The 26,682-nt window shown below is 45.1% G+C and overlaps 1 protein-coding gene across 3 annotated transcripts in view; it reads right to left on the reverse strand.

Moving 5' to 3' along the window:
* NTRK1 (neurotrophic receptor tyrosine kinase 1) overlaps positions 1 to 26,682 on the reverse strand; it is a 138,501-nt gene that overhangs the window by 102,684 nt on the left and 9,135 nt on the right. The window contains exon 1 of one of the 3 annotated variants that reach the window (XM_063947117.1): positions 19,168 to 19,547. The exons of 1 other annotated variant lie outside the window; for it this stretch is intronic. In XM_063947117.1, the coding sequence (XP_063803187.1) occupies positions 19,168 to 19,385 (218 nt within the window). In that variant the 5' untranslated portion in view covers positions 19,386 to 19,547. Of the gene's footprint in view, positions 1 to 16,656; positions 16,772 to 19,167; positions 19,548 to 26,682 lie in introns of those variants that run through there. One more of the 3 variants, XM_063947119.1, reaches the window with a different exon arrangement.

The following is a 26,682-nucleotide window of genomic DNA, read 5'->3' on the forward strand; positions in this document are numbered from 1 at the left end:
ACTAGCCACTACCCCCTGTGTCTAAGCCTAGCCGCCAACACAAGAGGGTTAGAGACAATAGAGGGGTAAAATAGTAACATGTCCCCTATCGGCGTTCTCACGCCGGTGTGAGTCATGTGACCGCCTGCATCCCAATCGCCGGTAACTTATCACACCCATCTGGAAACATACGCAGTTACAGTATGCACGATATTCACTCCTCACTGATCTTTTAAATATATCTTCCTGCAAAACAGAAATTCATATTTGTGTTTTGGCCGCAGGATCCAAAGCGTCCGTGCAACTACCGTCCTGTGCAAAATTTTGTCACGTTACAATTCCATGCGCAGTTGAGCTAAGTCTGCACCGGGGCTTCCAGTAAACGTTTAAGGCTGTGCTTGCAGCACGGATGAACCCCACTGTCTAAGTTAAGAATGAAAGCTAATTGTTCATTGGCTGCTATGAACCGCTCTTGCCGGAAATTAGTCTCCGCTAACCCAAAACCTTGAGCGCACCCCAACATACTGGCCACAGAAGCCCAGTCAGACCGAACGGCCTTTCAGCCTGCAAAACTTCCTGCTACCGTTTGGTCTTATTTGCTCAACAACCGTGCTTACAATCAGATCACATCAGTGCTTAGCATGCTGATAGGATAATGTGCGTAATTAATTAGTCTTTTGTATTTAGTCTTCCATTGTAGCCTCATTTGATATCATTGACGTTCCAGTCAATGAAAGTTTGAGAGATTAAAGCGGTTTTATACTCCATTACCCCCTAACCTATAAATTAACAGAGATTATGATCTGCCGCTGGCTCTTCAAAGTTGCGTTATCTGTCTGGGATGTAAGCGACATCTAATGGAAGCCATACTGATCTCCCGCTTGGCTAATGTAATTGGTTAAAGACCTTGCTGTCTGTATCTCCTCCGACGCAAGAAAGATCAAAGAGCCAGCATCCCTCTCATAATTAATACAGCCACGTGGCACCAGGGTTGTTCAACAGAGATTACCGGAGAGCCTCATTTCATTTATGGCTCACAGAGAGCGCAGGTGACAAGTTAATGTGCAGTCGCTGACTATATGTGCTGGGGGGCAGTGGTTAAGTGGCGCATTATTGGAACCCTGTGATCAAATTTGTAATATGTCCTTTACAGTCATGTCTTCTCTGATGGAACGCAGTGGCACCAACTGGCACTTTTTTTTTTTTTTTTTGAAACAGGAAGAAATTAGTGAAATCATCTCAGAGATGAATAAAAGTAAACATCTGAAGACTTGTACTGCCTTATTCTGATTTGGAAGTAAAGCAAAAATGGAAGCAAAGCAAAAAAAAAATTCAAGTAACTGTACATCTGGGCAAAACCATGTTCACTGCAGGTGGGGCAGATGTAACATGTGCAGGGAGAGTTAGATTTGGGTGAGGTGTGTCCAAACTGAAATCTAATTTGCAGTGAAAAAGAAACAATTAACATTTGTGGGCTACATGCAAAAGCCGCCAGTATTTATCCTGCATAGAAAAACTATAAATGTATTTGCTCCCCTTGCATTGCAACATGGGTTGTTCCAGATACAAAGTTACTTGCTTTTTTTGCTTTTCTTCCAGATCAGAATGAGGCCCAGAGTGCAGCACTACTATAAATCTTACTTGCCTACTCTACTCACGATTTTTGGGGCAGGGTTAGGACCTAGAGGGAGGGTTAGAGAAAGTGGAGGATCGTAGGACTGACCCGGAAGTGACGGTCACATGACCACAGAGGCCAGGAAGACCATGCTGGAGCTGCTAGGAGCAAGTAAGTGACCGCTGAGCCACCATGGATGGTATGTCGCCACACAAACATGTCAACATTTCATCAGTGTCTACAGGATGACTGTCAACATTGACATTGTCAGGGCCGGCACAGAAAACGTGGGGCCTGGAACGCTGATAGCTCTGTTAGTTTTTAAGTTAATTGGTGGGTGAGCGGAGCGGGCAGTTTGAAATGTATTAATAGTAGATATGTGCACATGTCACGATCCTGACTGTAGTTCTCATATTTGGTGACTCACCTCTGCCATCTGTCCTGGATCCTGCGTCTTTCTGCTCACTGGGATAAACAGATTGACAGTACCATGAGTTTCCTGAGTGCTGAGTTCTCTGCCTGGAAGTTAAAGAGTTAATGAGCTCCACCTGTGGTGACTAACCTTCTGTGTGAATTCAGCAAGTCTCTCTATGCTGTGCTTACACAGCAATCATTGTTGTCATTATACTATATGCTTCTCTGACTCCAGTGGTCACCAGATACATTCTCCACTGTGCTCAGCAATCTGGAGTTTAGGCTGAAAAGTCAGCATCCTCTGTTCATTTGTAGAAGTTCAGGCTTCAGTGTTTTTTTTTGCCTGCTAGGCCTCACTCCACATCAGAGCCTAACCTGGAGTACTCACGTGACAGGGTCTGATCAACTGACCTGGAGTTATCCAATCCTGTGCCAGCCTGAGACTCTATGAATCACCTGACTCTGTTCATCAATCAGCAAGGACAAGGAAGTATAAGTAAAGAGACTTGTGTTACAGAATCTGCCAGTTCCTTGTGTCACACAGCCCTGTGTGAGCTCAGTAGCTGAGCTCCCTAATAGGAAACACTTTTACCTTGGTTCCTGTAAAACTCTGCTCTTTTTCTACCCAGTCTGGATTACAGTTGTGTTACCAGTTATATCCAGTATCAGTCTCATCTTAAAGCCACAGCCGCAGTATTCATCAGTCTCGTCTTAAAGCCACAGCCGCAGTATCTTCAGTCTCGTCTTAAAGATACAGCCACAGTATTCTTCAGTCTTGTCTTAAAGCCACAGCCACAGTATTCTTCAGTCTTGTCTTAAAGCCGCAGCTGCAGTATTCTTCAGTCTCATCTTAAAGACACAGCCACAGTCTTCAGTTCATCTACAGCCTCGTCTTAGTCACAGTCATTGTTCTACATACAGTTGTGTTTCCAATTATACCGGTACCCAGCCCGGTTCACAGTGCAGTTCTCAGTCTCACCGGTAACCAGTCCGGTTCAACGTCTTCAGCTTTACCCCTAGATCTGCGCAACTCCAGATAACCTATTTCATAGTTACATTGAGTACATAAACACCTACTCCTGTGATAGTATATCCAGTTCATGCTCACCAGTACATTCACCATCCTGCTATCAAGTCCCTGGTGATCCAGTGGTCAGAATACGGCTCCCTCTGCCGAGGCCCGGGTTCAACCCCCGGTCAGGGATTGCTCCTTACTACTTCATCTCACTGATTCCCACAGGCCAGCCAAATATACACATAGTCCTCCAGTCACCCGTAGAGATTTCACATACATGCCGGGTTCACAAAAACCAGTCATTACAGCACCGGACCAATTTTGCTGGATTTGGATTTGGTTCTTATCCGTCATCCAGCTTTGAACTTGGGTTTGGATTTGCCAAACAACCATAACTGGTTTTGGTTTCAGATATACAATTTTTTTATTTTCAATTTTTTTTTTTAAAGCTAAAATTTCATCATTTGTTTTTTTTTTTGTTCCTACAGTATTATTAACCTCCATTAGAGATGAGCGGGTTCAGATTTTTTGCCAGAATTAACGCCAGTTCGGTTTTATCAGGATATTTCCTATTGGCTATCCAAAACACGTGACATGTGTGATCCAATAAGATGCCATTTTGAGAACCGAGTAAATCCGAATAAAACCGAACCCGCTCATCTCTAACCTCAATAACATTCATTTCCTCTCATTGCCAGTCAATCTTCACCACCTCACAGCTCACAATATTGTTTTCACCAATATTGGCCAAAGGCTGCAGCAAACTGGCTGGTTAATAAGCGACAGAGCAGCGGTACAAACACCTAGCAGTTTATAGCACATCAATAACACATTGCCACAGATTACTGGGGTACAGTGCACAGAACAGTGCAAACAATAGATCTATATATATTTTTTCTTTTTTAACTTGCAGCTCAGTTGAAACTGAGTGGAGTCACAGGGCTTTGAACAAAAGACACCAGGGTAAAGCACACCAACCAGCAACCAGTACAAACAATATACAGTATATGTATATAATTTTAAAAAATTCTGTTTTTTTTTAACTTGCAGCTCGGTTCAAACTGTGTAGATCACAGGGATTACAGATGCACATGAACAAAACACACCAAACAGTACAATTTACAGCATAGTATAGTGCATCATACAGCAGAGTGCCCCCTATACAGTTACTATGTGAGTCTGGACACAGCACAGCTAATAACGCAGAGTGTAGCGCAGCATTCAGCAGCATGCAGTGTGCCTCCATACACAGTCACTATACAGCACAGCCACTTGTGAGGCTCTGGACACTGCACAGACAGTATATCAGTATATCAGAGTTTAGCACAGCCCACAGCAGCGTGCAGCGCTGGTGCAAGGTTTCTTTGCACCCTAGGCAAAACCTCAGCATACTGCCGCTCGCCACCTCCCAGATCCCAGGACCCTAAGCAGCTGCCTAAAGCTGCCTAATGGTATAGATGGCCCTGTGCACTGTGCCCCCATACACTATACAGCACAGCCACTTGTGAGACTGGACACAGCAAAGAAAGTTCAGCAGAGTACAGCACAGCAAACGGCAGTGTGCGTCAGACTGAAATGGTGCAGAGTGCCGGCCGCGGCACCTTGTATAGAATCCAAGTCCTGTGAGAATCCAACGCTTGGAGGTGACATTCAGCCTCGATGTGGGATCGGAGTCTGGCGGGAACACCCGAGCCATGGCTCGGGTGGATTCGGATCCCCAATGTTCGGAGCAGTCCAGATTGCTCATGTGCTATGGGCACGTTTTTTGTGCTCCTGATCCTTGGAGTCCCTCTGACCCTTGGGGCCCAGTACGGGTGTCCCCTTTGTCCCTCTCTCCCTCCCCTGCTGGGAGGGCAGGCGTATATATCATACCCAACCCCACATAATCTTGGGAAGGTGAAAGCAGAAAAGCTATTGTGGGGGGAGTTGATAAACTGAATTTCCTATGCCAGGACATAAGGATTGCCAACTCCAACAACATATGCATCATAATCGCAAGCAAAGCCTGGCGATTGGGGCTGGGGAGAGTTATGAATTGAGTAGGCCTGTTACAAGAACAGTGCTGGAGCCACACTTACACTGCATGTGACCAGGGAAGAGTGGTGGGGGAACACAATGAGGCAGTATAGGTATGCAACAGGTGGTCCCTTCCGAGGGCGAAGGCTGAGTGAACACAGTTTCTGTACATGGTGAGCGCCACCAGGTGGTTTCTACAGGAAGTGCATGGGTGAGCGCCTCCATTCGGTGGCACCTATACCAAACTTGCTTATTCTTACCAAAAGATTACACCTATTCTCACAACGTACAATTCTGAGTTCTCCCAGGATCACAGAAGGAGCGCACACCTTCCTCCTGGAACCCCCAGGATCCCTTTGAGATAATGTAGGCACTGTAAGTATGATCTTAGGGTTAAGCATGGTGCATCTTGTGATAGGAGGAGCTGCACTGACTGCGGCACTCCTCGCTGAATATTACACGGCGCGCTCATTCGTCTGTTATAACACCCATGTGTACAAATGAAATAAGCATGTGATGGTGGAGAGTGTGCGTAGGACGTTATTGTGGAACTACTGAGACTTTTTATGCATGGTATATTGGGGGTCATTCTGAGTTGATCGTAGCTGTGCTAAATTTAGCACAGCTACGATCATCTTCCCAGACGGGTGTAGTACTGGTGACCGGCGGTCTCCTGACCGCCGGTCACCTTACCGACGCCGGGATCCCGGCAGCATACCGACGCCGGGATCCCGGCGGGGAGGGGTGAGTGCAGCAAGCCCCTTGCGGGCTCGCTGCGCTCGCCACGGGTTCTATTCCCACTCTATGGGTGTCGTGGACACCCACGAGTGGAAATAGTCCCTGTTGGTCGGCATGCCAACCATCGGGATAGTGAGCCGTCGGACTCGTGGAGGAGGTCATGTGACGGTCGGTCAGCTGACCGGCGGTCACATGAATACCACCCTCCCAGACATGCGGGGTGACGCCCAGCACAGGGCTAGTCCGCCCGCATGTCAGGCCTGCCCCCGACCCCCACAAGTACAAAAGCATCGCACAGCGTCAATGCTTTTGTACTTGAAGAGTAACTCCCGGCCAGGGCAGCTCCAGCGGCTGGCCGGGAGTTACTCATCGCTGCCTCGGGTTGCAGTGGCTGCATGTGACGTCACACAGCCGCTGCGGCTAGCCCTCCGCACGGTCCTGCCACGCCTGCGTTGGCCAGACCACGCCCCAAAAACAGAGGCCAAACGCTGCCGTGCTGTCCCCTCCCGCCCAGTGACCGCCTCTGCCTGTCAATCAGGCAGAGGCGATCGCTAGGTAACAACGACCATCTGGCATGCGCCGGCGTACTGCATGCCAGCGCATGCGCAGTTCCGACCCGATCGCTGCGCTGTGAACAACTGCAGCGTGCGATAGGGTCGGAATGGCCTCCATTGTGCACCCAGCTTTACTGTATTTCCCTGAACGGAGAACAATGGGGGTCATTCTGAGTTGATCGCTCGGAAGCTACATTTTGCAGTCGTGCGAACACATAGTCTCCGCCCACTGGGGAGTGAATTTTAGCTTTGCAAGTGTGCGAACGCATGTGCAGCCGAGCGGTACAAAAACATTTTATGCAGTTTCTGAGTAGGTCTGAACTTACTCAGCCGCTGCGATCACTTCCGCCTGTCCAGTCCCGGAATTGCTGTGCGAATGGATTCTTCGTTAAATTCATCGGCCAGCAACGATCTGCTTTGTACCCGTACGACAAACCTGCGCATTGTGGTGCATACCCATGCGCAGTAGTGACCTGATCGCCGCGCTGCGAAAAACGGCAGCGTGCGATCAGGCCAGAATGTCCCCCAATGATATGAAGCTTTCCTTTTCAGCTTCCCGCCTCCTGAACGGAGACACGCAGCATGCCCTCTGTCTCCCTCAGACACTAACTGTTGACCTATTTCTGATCCAGGGCTGCGGGTCATCGACAAACAGATTTTTTATGTGTAATTAGATGGACAGTCATCAGATGATATGTGACAGCTGCACGTTAACAGCCTTAGCGACAGGCCGCCGCACCTCGCACCTCACTGGGTTCATACTAGATGAGGAGAGGGGGAGGGGGGATTCTAAACAGATCATTAATGAACTTAGCCCCCGGGGACATCCATTAAATAATATGCCAAGAGAAATGTTGCCTGTGTATGGAAAATCAATACCATCCCCTCCTGGGGCTGGGCCCATGAAGATGGAAAGTGGAGCTGTCTAAATTTCTCCAACAGAGGTCTCTTCATTCTAATGAACAATTTAATTCTGGGAGTGGATAGGTTAATTATGACGCTGAAAGGCAACCTGGCCTCCATTTTGTCTGGAGTGAGGGATACCTTCAGCTTGACGGTCCTACATTAAAATGGACCCCTGGTCGGTTCTTTTTAAGCCTGCCATGTTTTGATGTTGGTGTATTGGTTGAAGTGGCGGGGTGAGGACAGGAAAGTGACAGGTTATAGGTTAATGGTTTACCTGATACGTTACCGTGACTGAGGCTACTGAGAGATGTATGCAGGGATGTAAGTGATCAGACACCCCGGGTGTCCAGATCAAAATGGCCGCTAACCTCCTCTGAACACAATACTCACACCAATACCAGGCACAGCTACCATAATTATATATATATATATATATATATATATATATATATATATATATTAGTTCAAATTCGTCTGAGGGTTTTGCTTCTGCACGAACCACCTCACTCGTTTTGGTTTTGGATCTGAATTTTTTTTTTTTATACAAAATGATAATAATGATTTTTGCTATCGACACAAAATTCAAAACCCAAAAATTTGGATTTAAAATCTGAATTTCGAACCGCGGGGAGATCCAAACCAGGACTCTGGGCCAGGTTTTGGTTCAGTTCGGATCTATAAAATGAAGGTGGGCTCTGGAGAACCGGACCGCACATCTCTAATATACTGTATACACACACTGTATCACACACATATGAGATAAATAGGCAGTACTCTCGGGACTTTCACCAAATACATATTTACTAACATAAAGTTACATTTCAACCAATGTAGACTCCATCCTTCCTGCTATGACAGGAATTAATCTGTCATCGTGCAGATATGTAGATGTATAAACAAGACAAAAACACTTAGAAGCTCAGTAAGTTGATAGCTCCCACTATGCAGCGGAACATGTGCGCAGATATACAATCCCCCCCTTTTCCCATTACAACATAAAAGCCACTGCTCTGTTTATTTCAATTAACCCTTTAGCCACTGAAAATATACTGTCCTAGGGCCAGAACACCAGCGAAGTACAAAATGTGTGATTGGACAGCCCTGACCGATGTCCCAGTCCTTGACTGCTTCTCTGGTGCCAATCACAGGGGGCCCTGAGGGAATAGGTAACCAAACCCCTGTGGTGATCTGTGGTCAGCACTCTTAAAAGCTTTCAGTCATTATCACACCCTATTCTGCTGCAACATGGGCAATCAGGCTAGGAATGTAACCTTCTGCTTCTCCCCGTGGGTACGGCCCACACCTGGGACTAGGTGGCAAATGGGGAGGGGGGAGGGTCATAGAGACCTTGGCACTTGGGAAGAGTGCTGTTCCCGTCTTTCTTTGATATAATAGAGGATGACGGCCGGGTATAGTACTTGCAGGTGCTTTATTGGTTCTGACGGTGCAGTCACTGGAATAGTTTTCAGCACAGGCTCCACTTTCATATTTCCCTGACACTTACTGTATGAGTCTATTTATTACCCTTACCTAATAAATCTTAATAACTAATCTATTCAGGCACACAGGGGCAGATGTATTAAGCCTGGTAAAGGGATAAAGAAGTGATAAAGTAGTGATAAGTGTAAGGTGATAACGCACCAGCCAATCATTACAGATTGAAAAATGACAGTTGGGAGCCGATTGACTGATGGGTTTTCACCTTGCACTTGTCACTGCTTTATCACTTCTCCAGGCTTAATACATTTGCCCCACAGATTCACCTTTTACTCTGAGCTGCTGTGCCTGTTTACCAGAGAATCTGCATCTTTTTTCCAGAGTACCTACGCCTTTTTTTCTGAGTACTGGCGCTTTTTTCCCCGAGCTCTTGCACCTTTTTTTCTGAACTCCTGAGCATGTTTTTCTTAGGAATTGCACCTTTTTTCTGAGCACTTACACTTTTTTTCCTGAGCATCTACGCCCTTTTCCGGAGCTCCTGCACTTTTTCCTGAGCACCGGCATCTTTTCTTCTGAGCTCCTGCGCCTTTTTCCTGAGCACCTGCGTATTTTCCCCGAGCACCTGTGCCTTTTTTTTCTGTGCACCTGTGCCCTTTTCCTGAGTACTGTACATTGGTCTTTTCCATACCCTCCAGCTGCACCTTTTTGACAGGTACAGTACCTTTTTTTATGGTCTGTACCGATTTTTGGCTCTCCAAACTTCCATTGATTTAGTTGTAATAAAATACATAAATATTATACGTAAAATAAAGTCGGACCCTAAGTGTAGGGATGGCCATCACAAGTGTTGGTCTCCACCAATGGTGCCATTGCTGCTTTATATCGATTGCACGAAACCATTCATGGGCATCATATGCATCAAATGCACGGCATCTATTCTGTGAGACCCATCGGGCCAATCAAATAAGGGTGCAATGGGGAGGCGGGGGAAAGTGATGAGCCAATAAGGGAGGGGGGTGGAGCTAAGCAGCTCAATGAGCGTGGAGCAAATCACTGTGCCCTCTGCACTTAACAGCATTGTAGGCCCTGGGCAAAGCAATGTACTGGGGCTCCTATCCACCCATTCATGGAAATTAAAAAATAAATAAATCATAAGTTATCCCTCCTGTGGTCCCGTGCCGTCTCTCCACATGCTTCCATACAGTGAACGGCTGTCAGCACTATGATTGGTGGATAGCTCCAGCCATCCACCAATCAGCATGCTGACAGACGTCCTAGACTATACTTAGAACGCCGCCCAGGTCAGTCCACCCCCTACCGCCAGAATATGCAATGTGATGCCCCTCGCAGAAACGCTGATTCTACATGAAATAAACTCCGTTCGCAGCAAAAAAAGCCCATGACATCACAGTATACCCATGACTACCTTAAATTACTCTTAAGGTGGATACACAGTACTTGAGGGCAGACTTACTGTCACGCTGGCCGAGTGGCCGATTCAGATAAGCATATACACTTACCAATTGGCTGCTCGATATGTAAGTCCTCACATCACAGCTGGACAGACACTTAAATTTACTCGCCCAGCTGTGGCGATCGTCCCTGCGGCTAGTGTACGGGTGGTCGGTGGGCCGCACGTACACACACAGCCAGATCCACCGATATATATATATCGGGGCATCGGCTGTGCTGCAGCGCTGGCGCGATAAGTCTGTGCAGTCACTGTATAACATTGCGTTATTACACTGCTATGATGTGTCTGACACAGAACAGTAAATAGCTGCAATATAAGCACCTTTCTACTTTGTCAGCGGGTATAGTGAATACTTTCTCCTTGGAAAACACAGCCTGACATATCATAACATCTATCCCCCCTGCTAATTCTCCCACCGGTTCTCTACCCCACTGACCATATCTGTAACAAACTTTGATTTTTATTTTTATTTTTTTTTTATATTTCCTGTCATCAAGGTGTTATCATAACTTCTTGTATGTTTGCGTTGTCTCTCCAGGGACCCGGGCTCTGAAGTCTGACATAACTCTCAGTGTATTTCTAGACAGTTTACAGCTAAATTGATGAACAGAACAGGAGGGGGAGAGACAGGGACAGAGGGAAGGGCAGGTTAACCCTTGCTCTGCTAGGAGACACTTTAACTCTTTTTGTGACAAGGAGCCATACTTGGCCACTCTTTATCTGGGAACCCCAGGAGTAGCTGGAGGAGTCCATCCAGGTAGCGATTCTCAATATAGTGCAGTGCGGGGAAGGACCACAATGAAGGAATACAGTATATTGGCCATAGCGACCCTGACCGCACACGTCTCTAAGGAAGTGGGTGGATCGGGGTGGATAGCCGACTGTCTTCCGACATTTTCCTGCTCCGGGAGAGCAGGGAAATGCACCAAGAGGTCTTTAGGTTGTTATCCAAGCACATTAAGACATTAGGGGGACTAGGGCAAAAACACAAAGTGTAGCCAATAAGAGCAAAGGAATGTTCATAGCAGCACAAAGTATTTCAGAAGATGAGGGTGCAGTTCTTCTGGGACCTAGTCACTTGTTGTTGTCTTAGTGAGGACAGAAGTGCACAGAGCTGAGGTAACGCAAGTGTTAAGGAGAGAATGGAGGTGAGCGGAAAGCGAATTGTTAAGAATTACTGGAAAGAGCAGGGTCCTCCTTCAGCACATGTGATGCTCCTGTAATACTGATAAGGAAATATTGTGGCTTCCAACATACTTATATATGAAATAAATTGTAACTTAGTAGAGTGTAGGGAGCTCTCTCTCCTACCTCAGCTCTAATACTAGGAAAATGTTTAACGGGGAAACATCTGCCTTGGTGGTTCAATGACAATATCATGTATCACTCATAGTCATATTGCTGTATTATCTAACAATCAGAGGGCCCTCTTGGAGCACCAGAGAAAACTACACAGCTTGACTGGTCCGCCATTACCGGGTATAGGTAACACCATCCCAAAAACAGAAACAAAAAACTAGAGACGTGTGGTTCAGCTCTACAGAACTCTGAATCCTTCCGAATTCTGTAGATTCCAAACCAAACCAAAATCAGGTCCTGATCTCCCGAAGAGATCCGATCAGAACAGAGGGGGTTATTCTGAGTTGATCGCAGCAGGAATTTTGTTAGCAATTGGGCAAAACCATGTGCACTGCAGGGGGGGGGGGGGGGGCAGATATAACATGTGCAGAGAGAGTTAGATTTGGGTGGGGTGTGTTCAATCTGCAATCTAAATTGCAGTGTCAAAATAAAGCAGCTAGTATTTACCCTGCACAGAAACAAAATAACCCACCCAAATCTAACTCTCTCTGCACACGTTATATCTGCCTCCCCTGCAGTGCACATGGTTTTGCCCAATTGCTAACAAAATTCCTGCTGCGATCAACTCAGAATTACCCCCAGAGTTCCGATTCAGATTTTCCCACAACTCAGATTTAAAATCCAAATTTTGGGTTTTGGATTTCAAAAATTACATGATTTTAGTTGGTTTTACCCCCAAAAAAATGTATCGATTTTTATCAATGATGATCATTTTTTTAAAATCCATTTTAACGCGAACAGTAATCTGAATCCAAACCAAAACACATGAGAGTGGTTTTGTAAAACAAAAACAAAAACACAAAGATGAATCCAAATCCAAAACCAATACATGGGGATCAGCACACATCTCTACTAGGCTTTTCACGGCTTCTTAAATTGGGTTAAGCCAAGGCACCAGAGAAAGGAGTTATCACAGCCTCACATATAGATCTCATATGTAGAATTAATTTTACAATATGGGAGAGCATTCAAGTCTCTTAAAAGTAATCATCCTGTCATTGGATAATATCAACATTACCCAGGCGTCGTCAGATATTTCAAATATGACACATTCTGGGTGCAGTGTTATGATCATACAGTACGGACAAATTGTGGGATAAGGGTATGCTTGCAGCTTGACCAAATCTAAAACATCAATTAATAGATACAGAGTTAGTAAATTGTCCCTGTGGTTGACTAAGAACCTTAAATTAAGACATAATAATAATAATAATAATAATAATAATAATAATAATAATAATAATAATAATAATAATAATAATTAAAAAAAAAACACAATTCCCACACATTGCTAATAAATACACCAACCTACTAAATGAGGAGAAGCTACTACTTTAGGGGTTGTATCACCCTTTAAATATTGTGGCAATCTATATACACTTAGAAATAAATAATAATTTTTAGAGATGCTGAAATTTGTGGTCCTTAATCAGTTTTGTAAAACCAGCTCAAAAATAAAAAAATAAAAAATAAAAATCACAAAAACACCCTCTGGATAGACCATAGACAGTTTTGACCACGTTTAAGATGGTTCGATGATGTTTGACTTTATTTATTATCATTTATTAACAGTTTCTTATATAGCGCAGAAATTTCCGTTGCGCTTTACAATTGGTAACAATGATAAAACAAAACTGGGTAATAACAAACAGTCATAGAGGTAGGAGGGCCCTGCTCGCAAGCGTACAATTGACCCTGTTCGACATACACATGAGCACCACACTGGAACTCCAAATAACGAACGCAATATTATTCGTTGTTTAAAATCCAACGTAGCCAAATATCTGGGGAAAAAATACTATAGAGAGTAACCATTTATGCTCCAACAAGCAAAAGCAAATTTATTTTTTAGTCTCCCGAATAAACTGCATGAAACAAACCTTACATATAGCAACACAAATGAAGGCGAGACGGATGAGCCTAAATAAATCTGCGCCAAGAAACACAATCGTACTAGTCTGAGGCCCTCACGCCCGGCAAATTCAAATGAATCACAAACAGGATTGACCAATTTGAACATCTCTAGTCATTTTTTTGGTATCGTCATAATAATATTATTTAGCATGATAAATAAAATATTCTCATTTCCTAGAATAGGGTCAATTGCATACCCTTCCACACAATTCCTAGGTGCAGAATTTTTCCTGAGCTGGCATTATCCGGGAATATTTTTGTTGTTAATTAGGAACATATGAATCTTTTCCAAAGCTTTAACAATATTCTGAGTTGCATTTAGTAATAATATTATCTGTGTGCAGTTTAATAGTGAGGGCGGGCAGTTATATTTTTACTGAGCTCCAGTATGACCTTACTGACATGTGCAAATTTGACATATCTTTTACTGTTGTACAGACATTGGGGGTCATTCCGAGTTGATCGTTCGCTAGCTAGTTTTAGCAGCCGTGCAAACGCTATGCCTCCGCCCACTGGGGAGTGTATTTTAGCTTAGCAGAAGTGCGAACGCATGTGCAGCCGAGCTCTGCAAAAAAAGTTTGTGCAATTTCAGAGAACCTACTCAGCGCTTGCGATCACTTCAGCCTATTCGTGTCCGGATTTGACGTCATACACCCGCCCAGCAAACGCCCAGCCACGCCTGCGTTTTTTAAGACACGCCTGCGTTTTTACAAACACTCCCTGAAAACGGTCAGTTGACACCCAGAAACGCCCCCTTCCTGTCAATCTTCTTGCGGCCGTCAGTGCGACTGAAAACTTCGCTAGAACCTATGCAAAACAACAAATGCCTTTGTACCTGTACATTGCGCGTGCGCATTGTGGTGCATACACATGCGCAGAAGTGCCGATTTTTAGCCTGATCGCTGCGCTGCGAACAACAGCAGCTAGCGATCAACTCGGAATGACCCCCACTATGCCGTATAGTGGAAATTTAAAGGTCCATACATTCAGGAACCTGCATTAGCCCCCGTCTCGTGCCTGGGTAATATGTACTTCTAGGACTTATTTTATTTGACAATGTGCTAAGCAGCATCGATGGTCTAACACATATTCTAGCAAGGTCCTGTTTCTGCTCAATCTCTAACTGATGTTGAAGGAGCTTCTATTGTAGCACAAACACTACACACTGGGAGGCCATCCATCACTCCGTCTAACTGCCGGAACTCCCTTTCAAGGCAGACCATTAATAATAAAGTCCCAGCAGGAGAGCCTTGTCATTAGGCGGGATGAGGCCATTAAAGACGGGATGCGCAGTAGTGACCCTGCGTTATAAACACTGTTATAAATGCTCAACATCGTTTCTGGATTGTTCAAATAATACGTATATATTTTATACCTAATGGAATTAATTATTGCATGATCTGTTAGTAAACTTGCAAGAAAAAGGGCATTTCTCAATGTGCCTCAAAGCACCGAGGACATGGCCTGTGTGGAGTTTGTATGTTCTCTCTGTGCTTGTGCGAGTTTCAACCAGGTGTTCCGGTTTCCTCCCACAAATTAAAAATATATTGGTAGGTTACTTGGCTCCCTTAATTTTTTTTTTAGTCTTAGTGCGTATGTGTACATATGATAAGGAATTTTAGACTGTAAGTTCACTGGCACTGAAGTGAATGGCCAAATACTCTCTGTAAAGTGCTGCGGCGAGATATGTGAATGCTATATAAATAACGGGTAATAAAATATATAATACAGTTCAACAATCCAGTACTTCTAATATGATAGGTTACAGGACATAAAGGACATTGCCCTACAGGAAGAATTTACTGTACAATAAAAAAAAATGTTTTATATATGATTTATTCATGTTTTATTTCTGCTGTGTTCTGAATTATTTACTGCTTTCTGTCAGTGTCAGAAGCCCATAAGAAACCAAACTGTCCTCACTAAGGGGATCACTCTGGAATATAGGGAGTAAGTGGGGGGTGTCCCAGGGTGTTGGGGGCTGTGTGGGACTATAAATGGGCAATATATTGATACAGGTTGAGTATCCCATATCCAAATATTCCAAAATACGGAATATTCCGAAATACAGAATTTTTTGAGTGAGTGAAATAGTGAAACCTTTGTTTTCTGATGGCTCAATGTACACAAAGTTATTAAAAAATATTGTATTAAATGACCTTCAGGCTGTGTGTATAAGGTGTATATGTAACATAAATGCATTCAGTGCTTAGACTTGGGTCCCATCACCATGATATCTCATTATGGTATGCAATTATTCCAAAATACGGAATAATCCGATATCCAAAATACTTCTGGTCACAAGCATTTTGGAAAAGGGATACTCAACCTGTATTACAGTAATAACGTTGCAATTAAAAATGACGGTAAGTCGCTATTGGCTACTTGTTATTACTGTCACCACGTTTTGCCATTACCCCAAGTGCCATACCTTGCAGCAGCCCTGGAGATACCCCTGCTTATATGTGACATGCATAGTACATCTGTGACAATGCTACAGTATGTGGTGTTGCAGAATGTTCTGCCACTGAGTTCTGCGTTACATAGATCTACAACAGGGTCGTTTCATGGTACAGATTCTCACATCGGCTGCAACAGCTGTTTGATAACTTGCACCTTAAATTCATGAATATTAACAATTGCACCCTATATGGGTATCTGTGCAAAACCCTGCACCCCCAAAATACTTTGTACTCTATAGAGAAACCCATCTTTTTTTAGTGTTTGAACTGCTCACCCTTTCAAAGTAAATAACTTCTCATTTGAATATATATATATATATATATATATATATATATATTTATAATTATTATTTACAGTTTCTTATACAGCGCAGCAAATCTTGTTGTACTGTACAAATATATGTATTTCTATTGCAAAGTCTCTCATACATAAAACACCAGGACTGAACCCTTACTTTCCTTCTGCAGTCAGTAAGAAAACTCTGTTCCTGCAGATAATTTTCAGCAGAGATTTTATTATTACTTTAAACAATGTTAACAATAAAAATAAAGGTGCCTGTAAGTATTGTGACATGGTAGGAGAGTACGCAATTAACAATCAGACAACTTTTACATGAAGAACATGATCACACCAATCTGCTGTGAAGAATGTAGTTTCGCTGAGCAGGTAGAATTTGATCCAACCAAAGGTATTACTACCTGCAAACTATATAAACAGAACAGGCTCATTGTGCATGAGTGAAACACCTGAATCGCTTCGGAGTGTAAAATACCTATTTCAGAGGATAAAGTGATGTCTGACTCCAGGGGGTCATTTACAGGCCCTTCAACAGGACCCTATCCATCAGGTACACAACGCTCTGCTCCTGAGATCCCTTCTTAATTAATGATTGCCGTCACCTGTGGTGAAACACCTTTCTGATTAAGTAACTAGTCCAGCACAGGTGACGGCAATCCTACATTAGAGGGAAGCCCAGGAGCAGAGCACTGTGTACCTTGGGAAGAGGTCATGTTAGAGGGGTGCGCTTACACCTTAGGGTATACTTGCCTACCTGACCCTCTCCATGAGGGAGAAAATGCTCTGTTCCTGGACTTTCCTGGTAATGTATGATTGCCATCACCTGTGGTGAAACACCTTTCTTATCAATTAACTAGCTCACCACAGGTGATGGCAATCATACATTACCAGGAAAGTCCAGGAACAGAGCATTTTCTCCCTCATGGAGAGGGTCAGCTAGGAAAGTATGGCTTAGGCTTATCTCCCAACATGACCCTATCCAGGAGGGACACAATGTTCTGCTCCTGGACTTCCCTCTTAATGTATGATTGCCATCACCTGTGCTGAAACACCTTTCTTATCCATTAACCTGTTCAACACAGGTGTCGGCAATCATACATTAAGCGGAAAGTCCCGGCGCAGAGCATTGTGTCCCTCCTGGAGAGGGTCATGTTGGGCGGTATGGCTTAGAGGTCAATATAATTAGCCGTGAAGGGGGCGAGTTGCTGTTGCAATGGTCTAGAAATGCCAGCACCTGTAGCACATCCCCCCCTTGTGTCCCGATATTACCCCAGACTCAGCCCTAGGGAACTCCATAACAAAAATCTGCGAGTCCGGCGGCACCGTAAGTGCGGCATACACGTCACTTCACAAATTAACTTGTGGCTAATTGGATAAACCCTTTAGGCTTATGTACACATTAGGACGACATTGCAAACCATGCGATGCCATCCGCGACGGGATCCGACATCGGTCAGTGAATACACACTTACCAATGTCGGACGAGGGGAGGAGCGTGGCCATGCTGCATTCGGCCGACGGCCGATGTGCGATTCAGGAAACGACCCGTGGGATTGCGCGTCGTATCCTGTATCGTGTGTACACACTATACAATATCACAACGAGCCGGCCGATATCAGCCAGATGGTATGCGATATCACATCGTATGTACGCACCTTTAGACTGCTATCTCTGTGCTGTGACAGACGTGTAAACAGACAGGAGAGCGTGTAGATGTCAGAGGAAGGGTCACTGACTAAATGTTATCCCTGTCTCCGTGTACCTAGAACAGCAACAAAATACAGATATAGAAACTTTCTCATGTGTTCAACCAAATTCAATTTCATTTCCTAGCAGTCAGCTGAATGGCAAAGTGTGTTTTTCTAGATAGATAGATAGATAGATAGATAGATAGATAGATAGATAGATAGATAGATAGATAGATAGATAGATAGATAGAATATCTCACTTTCTAGCTGTTACAGTGAAAGTTTTATGTAACTTGGATGGTGCCGCTCCGCAGAGGGTTCCGCGTTCCATCTGTACAATCTCTCTCTTCCTTCGCCACTACGCGGAACAGATTTCTACATTGTGCCATAGTCTATGAATTGAGCTGGGGCAACAGCTGTGCCTATATGCTCTGCGGTGGGGTGTGATGAGGAGTCCGGCGGGGTAGAAGAATAAAATGTGTGAAATTCTGTGTCTTACACGTGAAGGGTGTACTCCAGATGAAATTCCAATATGCCACAGAACAACTTTCCTCATCCATCTCATAGCAATCTATAGATATCAATCTATCTATATATTGTAAGCTCTTTGGAGTACCCTCATTTCCATGTTTTGGATCATATCAATTTATCTATAGATTGTAAGCTCTTTGGGGCAGTTACCTCATTTTCATGTTTTGGATCCTTATCTTAATCGAGCGCGTACCTTTATGTTCCACCTTATGTATATACTTTTCACAGAGCTGTATGTGTCTGTCCACCTGCCTATACCTACTGCATACCTCCCAACCTGACCCTCTCCAGGAGGGACACAATGCTCTGCTCCTGGACTTCCCTCTTACTCTATGATTGCCAGCACCTGTGCTGAAACACCTTTCTTACCCAATAACTTGTTCAACACAGGTGCCGGCAATCATACATTAAGAGAAAAGCACAGGAGCAGAGCATTGTGTCCCTCCTGGAGAGGGTCATGTTGGAGGTATGCTACAGTACAACATGGCATGCCAGCACACACGGATATATCAAGTCAGTGTCTGCTGTATGTATAGGTCCATGAGAGCACGGTCAGGTACAACAGGCACTGCTCCGATCATCTATTCCTCCCTGTCTCACTATTTGCTCTCAGAGACAAACTTCTGCTACAAAACTTCTGCAGACTCATCCATAGTTGTAGCCGTCTCTCTCCACTTTATCTCTCTCCAATCTTTGATAAATCTCCCCCCCCCCCCCTTCTAAGTCTCCAAAGTGAATACCGACAAGAGGGAATAGGTGAGACTTACGCTTCGGTGATGTTCTCCACGTCTCGAAACAGAGAGATGTTGGTGATGGTGTTGGGTTCCAGGCACTGGATCAGGGTCCCGTAACACCTGCAGTACTCGGGGCACGAGGTCACTGTGCCGGGGATAATGACGAGGAAGATGCTTGCCAGCAACCAGCAGATGGGACGCACAGTTTCCAAAATCATTGTAGCATCCAAGCAGGACCCCGGCCACCCCATTATCCAGGAGGTCACCTCTCTCTGTGTACTACCTCTCCCCACTGCTCATAGCTCTCTGTACAGTCTGCCACTGCTAGCACTCTGAGTGGGATGATGCTACCCCCTCCTCCTCTTCTTTCTCCAACCCTCAGGCTGCTCCCATCCCAGCTCTAGAGGCATCTGCCCCAGTGGAAAGGCGAGTACATCAGTTTTGGATGGGGAGGGGCCGTGCAACAATCTCCCTCGCTGGACACACAGCAAAGTGGTGGCCACATTAATAAATACTTAAAGAGAGCAATCAAGACGTCCACGGTTTAGGTTTATTTCTCATTTATGCCCCTCAAGCAGATTGACCCTCTTTATCTGTACGCAGGATAGGGAATGACACGTTCCCATCCCAGCACATCAGAGAGACAGGCAGTAACGGAGAGAGACAAAGAAGACGGGTCATTAGGAGGGAGAGACGAGCATTCACCTACAGAGGAAGCAGTCATGCTGCTCCGCATTGTTCTGCATGTGGGCTGCCACAGAGAAGCCCCAGGCACATAGAGAAGGGTATCACTGAGGCATCACATGAAGCAGAGGAACAAGTGGCGTATGCTGGAAAGAGAGATGATAGAAGTGAGGAAAACAGTTTTCAGAAGGAGAAAGAAGTTTTATATATATATCAAAAGGTTGACAGATAAAAGGTCAGAGGTTAATGCAACAGGAGCAAAAGGTCAACGCAAGTTTTTTCAAGTTTTTTTGGTTAAATCTCCCCTCACGGACTTGCGTCCTTGCTTCGAGCAGGTTACTATTCCCAACCGTAGTCCACATGGATAGTAAATCAAGCAAATGTTAGGAAAATATGAAAAGACCAAAAAAAAAAAAAAACGTGTTGATCATTTGTATGTCAAACATTGTCACGTCAAGCATTTTAACCTGTCGACCTTAAGCACCGTCGATCTTTTGTACCTGTCAACCATATGGTCTTGACCTAGTCTCTGGATCTATCATTCGCATACCACTAAGCCTGGGGGCTGCGCAGGTGGAGGGTTATGGGGACGTAGCTGCATCATTATGTTAATGCCACGGCTGATGAACGTCATACTGACACGCCCACCGGCTGAGGTGCAAATCCGTCTCGGAGTGCCTTTAGGTGCACCATCGGTCTCACCATTGGAACTTGCGTCAACTCTACATCAGGCGCAGTTTTTCTCCGTCGGACCATGGCCTCCTGTGTGAGCAGTTCTGCTTCATTAGATCCAGCCGCTGTCAGCGACATACGTCCACTAAAATTCACTCTTTCTGTGTCCACATACGTTCTGCATCTCCATACAGTAACTACTGGGACGCAGACGCAGACTTTAAAGATTGGTCATTTGCGTAAAATCGCCACTGCTTCCACCTCTGAAATCGGGGCCATTTCATTAAAGATTTCCTTTAAAATTCCTTTCCCTCACTCTTGTGCCACACATAATGCGGCCATCAGGAAATACTTGTCTACCCTCCCGGAACGGCCAGGAGGCTCCCAAAAATGGGGTGGCGCTCCTGGATCCCCCCCCCCCCCCCCCCCGGAAAGGTGGGCTGCCCGTACACCCCCGAGCCGCTCCTAGGGACCCAGGGGGCCCAGCACTGTATTGCATCATCGTAGCCCCGACCCCCAGCTACAGTGCCTGCTTTTTCTGCACTATATAGCAAGGGGCGGAGCCACGATGACATGACCATGATGCCACACCTTCTGGAAGCCCTCTTTCCCACCGGCCACGGCCTCTATGCCCCTGAGGAGGGGGCAGCAAAGTAGGTAACTATGCTTAAGTACGATTAAAACAAAAAAGTATTATTGCTGCTTATCATGGGAATACAAAGTCAGCTATCGACCAATTTATCAAGAAGGGCAGCCCTGCGCCCCTCAGCTGTTTTGGAGATACTGGCCCGGAGCAGTAAGGGTTAACAAACATGCCACTTTTGCCAGGCCAGTCTCTTCAGGTTTGTGCATGCGCGGTGGGACTGGAAGCACCAAGACACTTAGAACAATATAAATCTAAAAAACAGAAGTCGAAAATAAAAATTGCCAAAAAAAAACGTAAGGGTTAACTGCTGATTGAGAAAGATGGCTGCGATCAGCGAAACGTGTTGCTTTTGGATAAAACACAGTGACAATATTACTGATTTTATAGTATTTCAAAAACCAGGAGAAAAAAAAAGTAACTAATTTCTTTTATATAAATATAAAATAAAAAAATATACATATGTTTATAAAACCTAAAAAGGTTTATCTATGAAAAAGTGGAAATCCATATGACAGCAAAAAAAAATTGGGGGGGGGGGGGGGGGGCGATGATAGGACGCAGGGACTAACATTAGTGACAGTAGTGCGGGGTAAACATATCTCTAAGGGGTAAATTTACTAAAGCTTCTAAAACAGAGAATTGGTGCTGTTGCCCGTAGCAACCAATCATATACTGCCTATCATTTCTATAAGGCAATAGAGAAATAACAGACAGCAGTAGCACCCAGAATCACATTGCACCAGTCATATATATTACTGAGAACCGTTTCATCCCCGCAGTGTCATCGTAGTGGAAGCGGGACTCCTGCACATGCGCGGCCCCACTGACGTTGCGGCCATTTCCGGGGAGGGTTCCAGGGGGAAACCTTTCCCATTAATTCTTGCAAAGTGTAGCCAACTAACTTCAGATGACGTTAGCTACGGGGGCCAAGGTCAGGAATGCCGCACATTGCAGAGGTTGGTGAATCTCACAGCAATGCATCCCCCCCCCCATAGAAACATAGAAACCAATGGGGGCTGTGGCTGAACTGAACCCGTGACACCAGCACTGTGAGGTAGCAATGCTATCCACTGTGCCAGCTTGCTGCCTTGAACACAGTTGATTTATGGGTAGGTGGGTACATCTGAGTGTGTGTGGTGTAAACACATATGTAGGAATAGGCTTTAAGGTTGGCACCTTAATGGTACATGTGGGTAAATAAGTCTGCAGCCTCGGGGGAGAGAAGGAGCTCCCAAAATAACTGCTGAGGGAATACGTAAATAACAAATTATCCACGGCGCTGTCTGTAACCCTAATAAATGCCATTTATTAAACCAACTCTTGGACAAGTAATACTGTAAGCTATAACAAAAAGAGTCTGCTCACTATTGCACGTAAGGGTCGACTGCTGCTTGTGAAAGTGGGCTGTGATCTGCGAAACGCGCTGCTATTGGATTACACACAGTGAGAATATTACGGATTTTAAATACTTATTTTAAAGTATTTTTAAGTTATATTTTATTTTTATGCTCTCATCTGAGTCCATTATAGGAGTCCATATAGCTGAATACATTATAGTAAAGTACTCCGGGACCATATCAGTCACTCAATTAAGAGCATTTTGACCCTTACTTGCCATAGCGAACATTTATTTTTGTTATACCTTCCGAAATGAAGGGGGAAGGGGGAGAGAGATAAAATGGAGAGCAGTGCCATAACTAGGGGTAAGAGAGAGGTGCCGCCGCACACAACGCAGGGCCCTGGAACGAATCCCTGCAGCCAGCACCACTGTTGCAGTGCCACTGCAGCTCCAGACATGCACAGTGCAGCTTTTAAAGCCCCCCGGAGCATCCTGAGTGATGTCAGGGCTGTAATTCCTGAAGCTGCTTGCCCCGTCCCCTCCGCATGACATCATGTCCCTCAGGGACCATGGCTAGCACTGGCCACAGAAAAGCCCCGTCATGGCTGTGTTTGAAAAATGACTGGAGCCGATTGGTTGATACAGTACTGTATCTCTCTCCACGCTTTGATACATCTCCCCCTATGTAAGTAAATTCATGTTCCGGAGTTGTATGGTAAAACTGTAATACAATCAAGCAATGGAATGGAGATAACTCCCGGGGGCCAGGGGGACCCACACTGCACACCCTACACCCATTTTTTAAAAATAATTATCCCTCCAGACTCCTGCGTAGGTGGCAGCAGCTGCACAGATCACCGGGAAAATGGCCATATTCCTGGAGTTTTGCGCATGCCCAGTAGAAAAATCTCTGGGAAAATGGTGCGGCGGCCATTTTCCCAGAGATTTTTCTAATGTGCTTGCGCAAAACTGGACTCTGGTACCCTAGTGCTCAGAGTCCCACTGTGTTGCCAGCTAGAGAGGAGGGGGCCCTGACGGAGACTGCATATGACCCCCTCCTCTATTAGATGCCCCTGTCATGGGGGGCCCTAGGCAAGATACTGGTTTGGGGCCCCCACCTCTTTCTCTATCTGTTTCCGTTGGTGATAGATCTTTTCAATCTTGGATAAATCTGCCATGTCTTTCACTATAAGACTGGGTAGTGATGCCCGTGGCCGCCTCATTCACTGCGGCCACTGTGATAGCCCAATAAAATAAAGCCACTTTGGAGAAGGGCAATGGGCCTGTTTCTGAGGTGGATACAGTTTTGTTTCCTTCACAACTGACTGATGTGTCTTTGGATACAGTGCTTTTGGCCCTGGTTACCATGCGTATGCATTACATAGGCCAGTTCTGATTCCGGAAGTAAAGGGATAGTGTCAGGAGATATTTTTGTGTCAGCAGGTTAAAAAAATACATAAATAAATAAATAACACTGAAAAGGGCTACTTGCATTCATTTTCAACCTCTGTGCTGTGGAAGCTCCAAGTTACACAGATATTGCCCTAACAGCTGTCTTTTAATAAGCCTCTACCTGTGAATCATAAAAAAAATAAAAGGATTAGCTTTTATGGATAAAAGGGACTTGTGAGGGAAACTACAGAGAAGCCAAACATCAGGAGATACAGAGTTCAGTGGCTGAGACAGGGTTGAGGGTGCATCGGTCATCCACAACAAGAGCTCTGCATATTAAACCTCATATAGTCTGAGGATTGTCCGTAACATAAACTATAACCTTAACACTTAATTATAATAAATAAAGACACGGAGACTTGAATTTGGCAGAAATTGTTAGCTATTTATTTAAGTGAACCATTAACTGTGAATAATTAAACTAAAATATGGTGGCCAGAAAGAACGGCTAAACAACCCTATCCCATAGATAACTATCTTATAAAACAGAACTGACGTAAACCTTCCAACAAACAATAGGTATCCGCTCAACCTCCATCCTGACTACCCACCCGTGAAGGTGATGAGGCTGCCACCCGTGAAGGCGGTCCAGCAGATGTAATACCAGTCAATGAAGGAGAGCGCACCTAAAACCAACAACCAAATGACCTCCAATCCACTCTTTAATCCAACAAATGTTAACTTGCCGTTCTTTCCCGCCACAACCCACACCGTGACAACCCACAGCACGAAAATAGCCAACGCAACAGCATAAAACAAACACCACCAGTAGGGAGGGAGGGTGGGACGACAAAAGCAGAAGAGGCTGACCCAGCCCCTTTCTCAGGCTTAAGAACCCATTCCACCTACCCCCAACATTCATTCCTATTGGCTAACAATAATACTCCCATAATGCCTTACCGTCCTGCCCCCAGACTAGCTGAGGTTTAACCCACTCCTCTCCTATTCTGTCAATTCGTTCTCCAACTGGCAAACATCTGTTTTTTAAGTAACATTGGTATGATCACTATTTTTGTTATCTTCATTATTATTATAATTTGTTTTTGCTATTTACTCTTAATGCCCTTACAACAAGATTTCAAAACCAGATTCATAATAACCTATAGCCTACAACGGGCTTGTCCATTGTAGAGCCCAACAGCATAAATCTAGTTCACCATCCTCTGCTTGTCTATAACTACAGATACAGCCGTCATAACTCAAGCTATGGCTTCAAGCCAATTCGTACATATCAGCCATTCTGAGATCCCTGGAGGTGCTTATCTCCAGAAAATGTTCCCATGTCTTCTCTCTCTCTCGCCTTCATAAAAGGTTTATAATGAACCAATTCTCCAATAAGCCACGTTATCAAGGGCAACTGCTTAAACTCACCTTGACCCAGTGTAATAGATTAAGACTGTTCGGACCCCTTGTCCCTCTTATCAAGAGACCATCGATAAGTCAATTGTATGGACTCTGCTGTAAAGTATAGCAGTTCTGCAGCCCCATTTAAGCAGCTCTTCATTTGCTACAGTATAATTTAATAGAACTGTAAGCTCCTTGCACAGTAAGTTTCCATCCTCAGGTCCTGCTAAGGATTTATGACCTGAAGAGCAGTATTGATGAAAAGCATATGGCCCTATTATCCATGCCTTTGTCGTGCTTTCAGGGTTCGTTCTCTTAGTCCATCTGCGTATCTGCAATTGTGTGGCAACCTGGCACGGTGGTTAGCATTGCTGCCATGCAATGTTGTGGAAGAGATACTGTGAGGGGGTGGGTACTGTTGAAAGCGGAGTGAACTACTGTACCGACTCCATGTCGCTACTTCTCCAGGGAAGATTCATTCCCTGTACCAAGATGGCCACCAAGGCTACTACTGAGCATGTGCAGAGGCCATCTTGTGATTGTCAGAGCGCCACAGTGGGAGATCCATGGAGACCTGTGATTACCTGCTGTTTTAGACACAGTTCCAGCATCCTGCACAGCTACCCGTAACATTCATCTCCTGCTGTATGGCAGTCTGTCTCCTGGCAGTGGGGGCAGTTGGGTGGCTCCTGCTACTTAAGTCGGAGGCATTACAGCCATCCTGCATTATTATGTAGGTAGCCTTCATTGCTCCATGAGCTGATAATTATCTCCTGTGTGTAATGCTGGTTATTATTATGCTCTATTTTAGGGGCAATGGTTATTAGGTGTAACATTGGGGACTTTTCTTCTTACACATTATTCTATATCACTGTGACTCCTATTACTGCGCAATGCCCCTGGGACTTTGGGAGTGGTAGGGGAGGAGGACATGGAGTCCGGGGAGTTCTGAGTGTTAGCTTTGCAGCATAGAGGGAGTAATGGAGTAATTAGGAGTCAAGAGAGCAGTGCTGAGAAAGATAGTGATCCATCTAGTATCTCATCTATAGGCAGCCTATTAGTTAGGTATCAAGACTCAAATCTATCTACAAATGTCGCATAGACAACCCATGCCCACCAGACTTCTTCCACATGCCCACTAGACCTCTGCCACATGCCCACCAGATCTCATCACATGCCCTCCATCCAGACCTCTCCCACATGTCCACCAGACCTCTCTCACATGCCCACCAGGTGCCGTCACATGCCCTCCAGACCTCTCCAACATGCCCTCCAGACCTCTCTCACATGCCCACCAGACCTCTCTCACATGCCCACCAGGTGCCGTCACATGCCCTCCAGACCTCTCCAACATGCCCTCCAGACCTCTCCAACATGCCCTCCAGACATAGTCACATGCCCACCAGACCAC

This window comes from Pseudophryne corroboree, chromosome 12 (assembly GCF_028390025.1).
Source record: "Pseudophryne corroboree isolate aPseCor3 chromosome 12, aPseCor3.hap2, whole genome shotgun sequence".
NCBI classification, from domain to species: Eukaryota; Metazoa; Chordata; class Amphibia; order Anura; family Myobatrachidae; genus Pseudophryne; species Pseudophryne corroboree.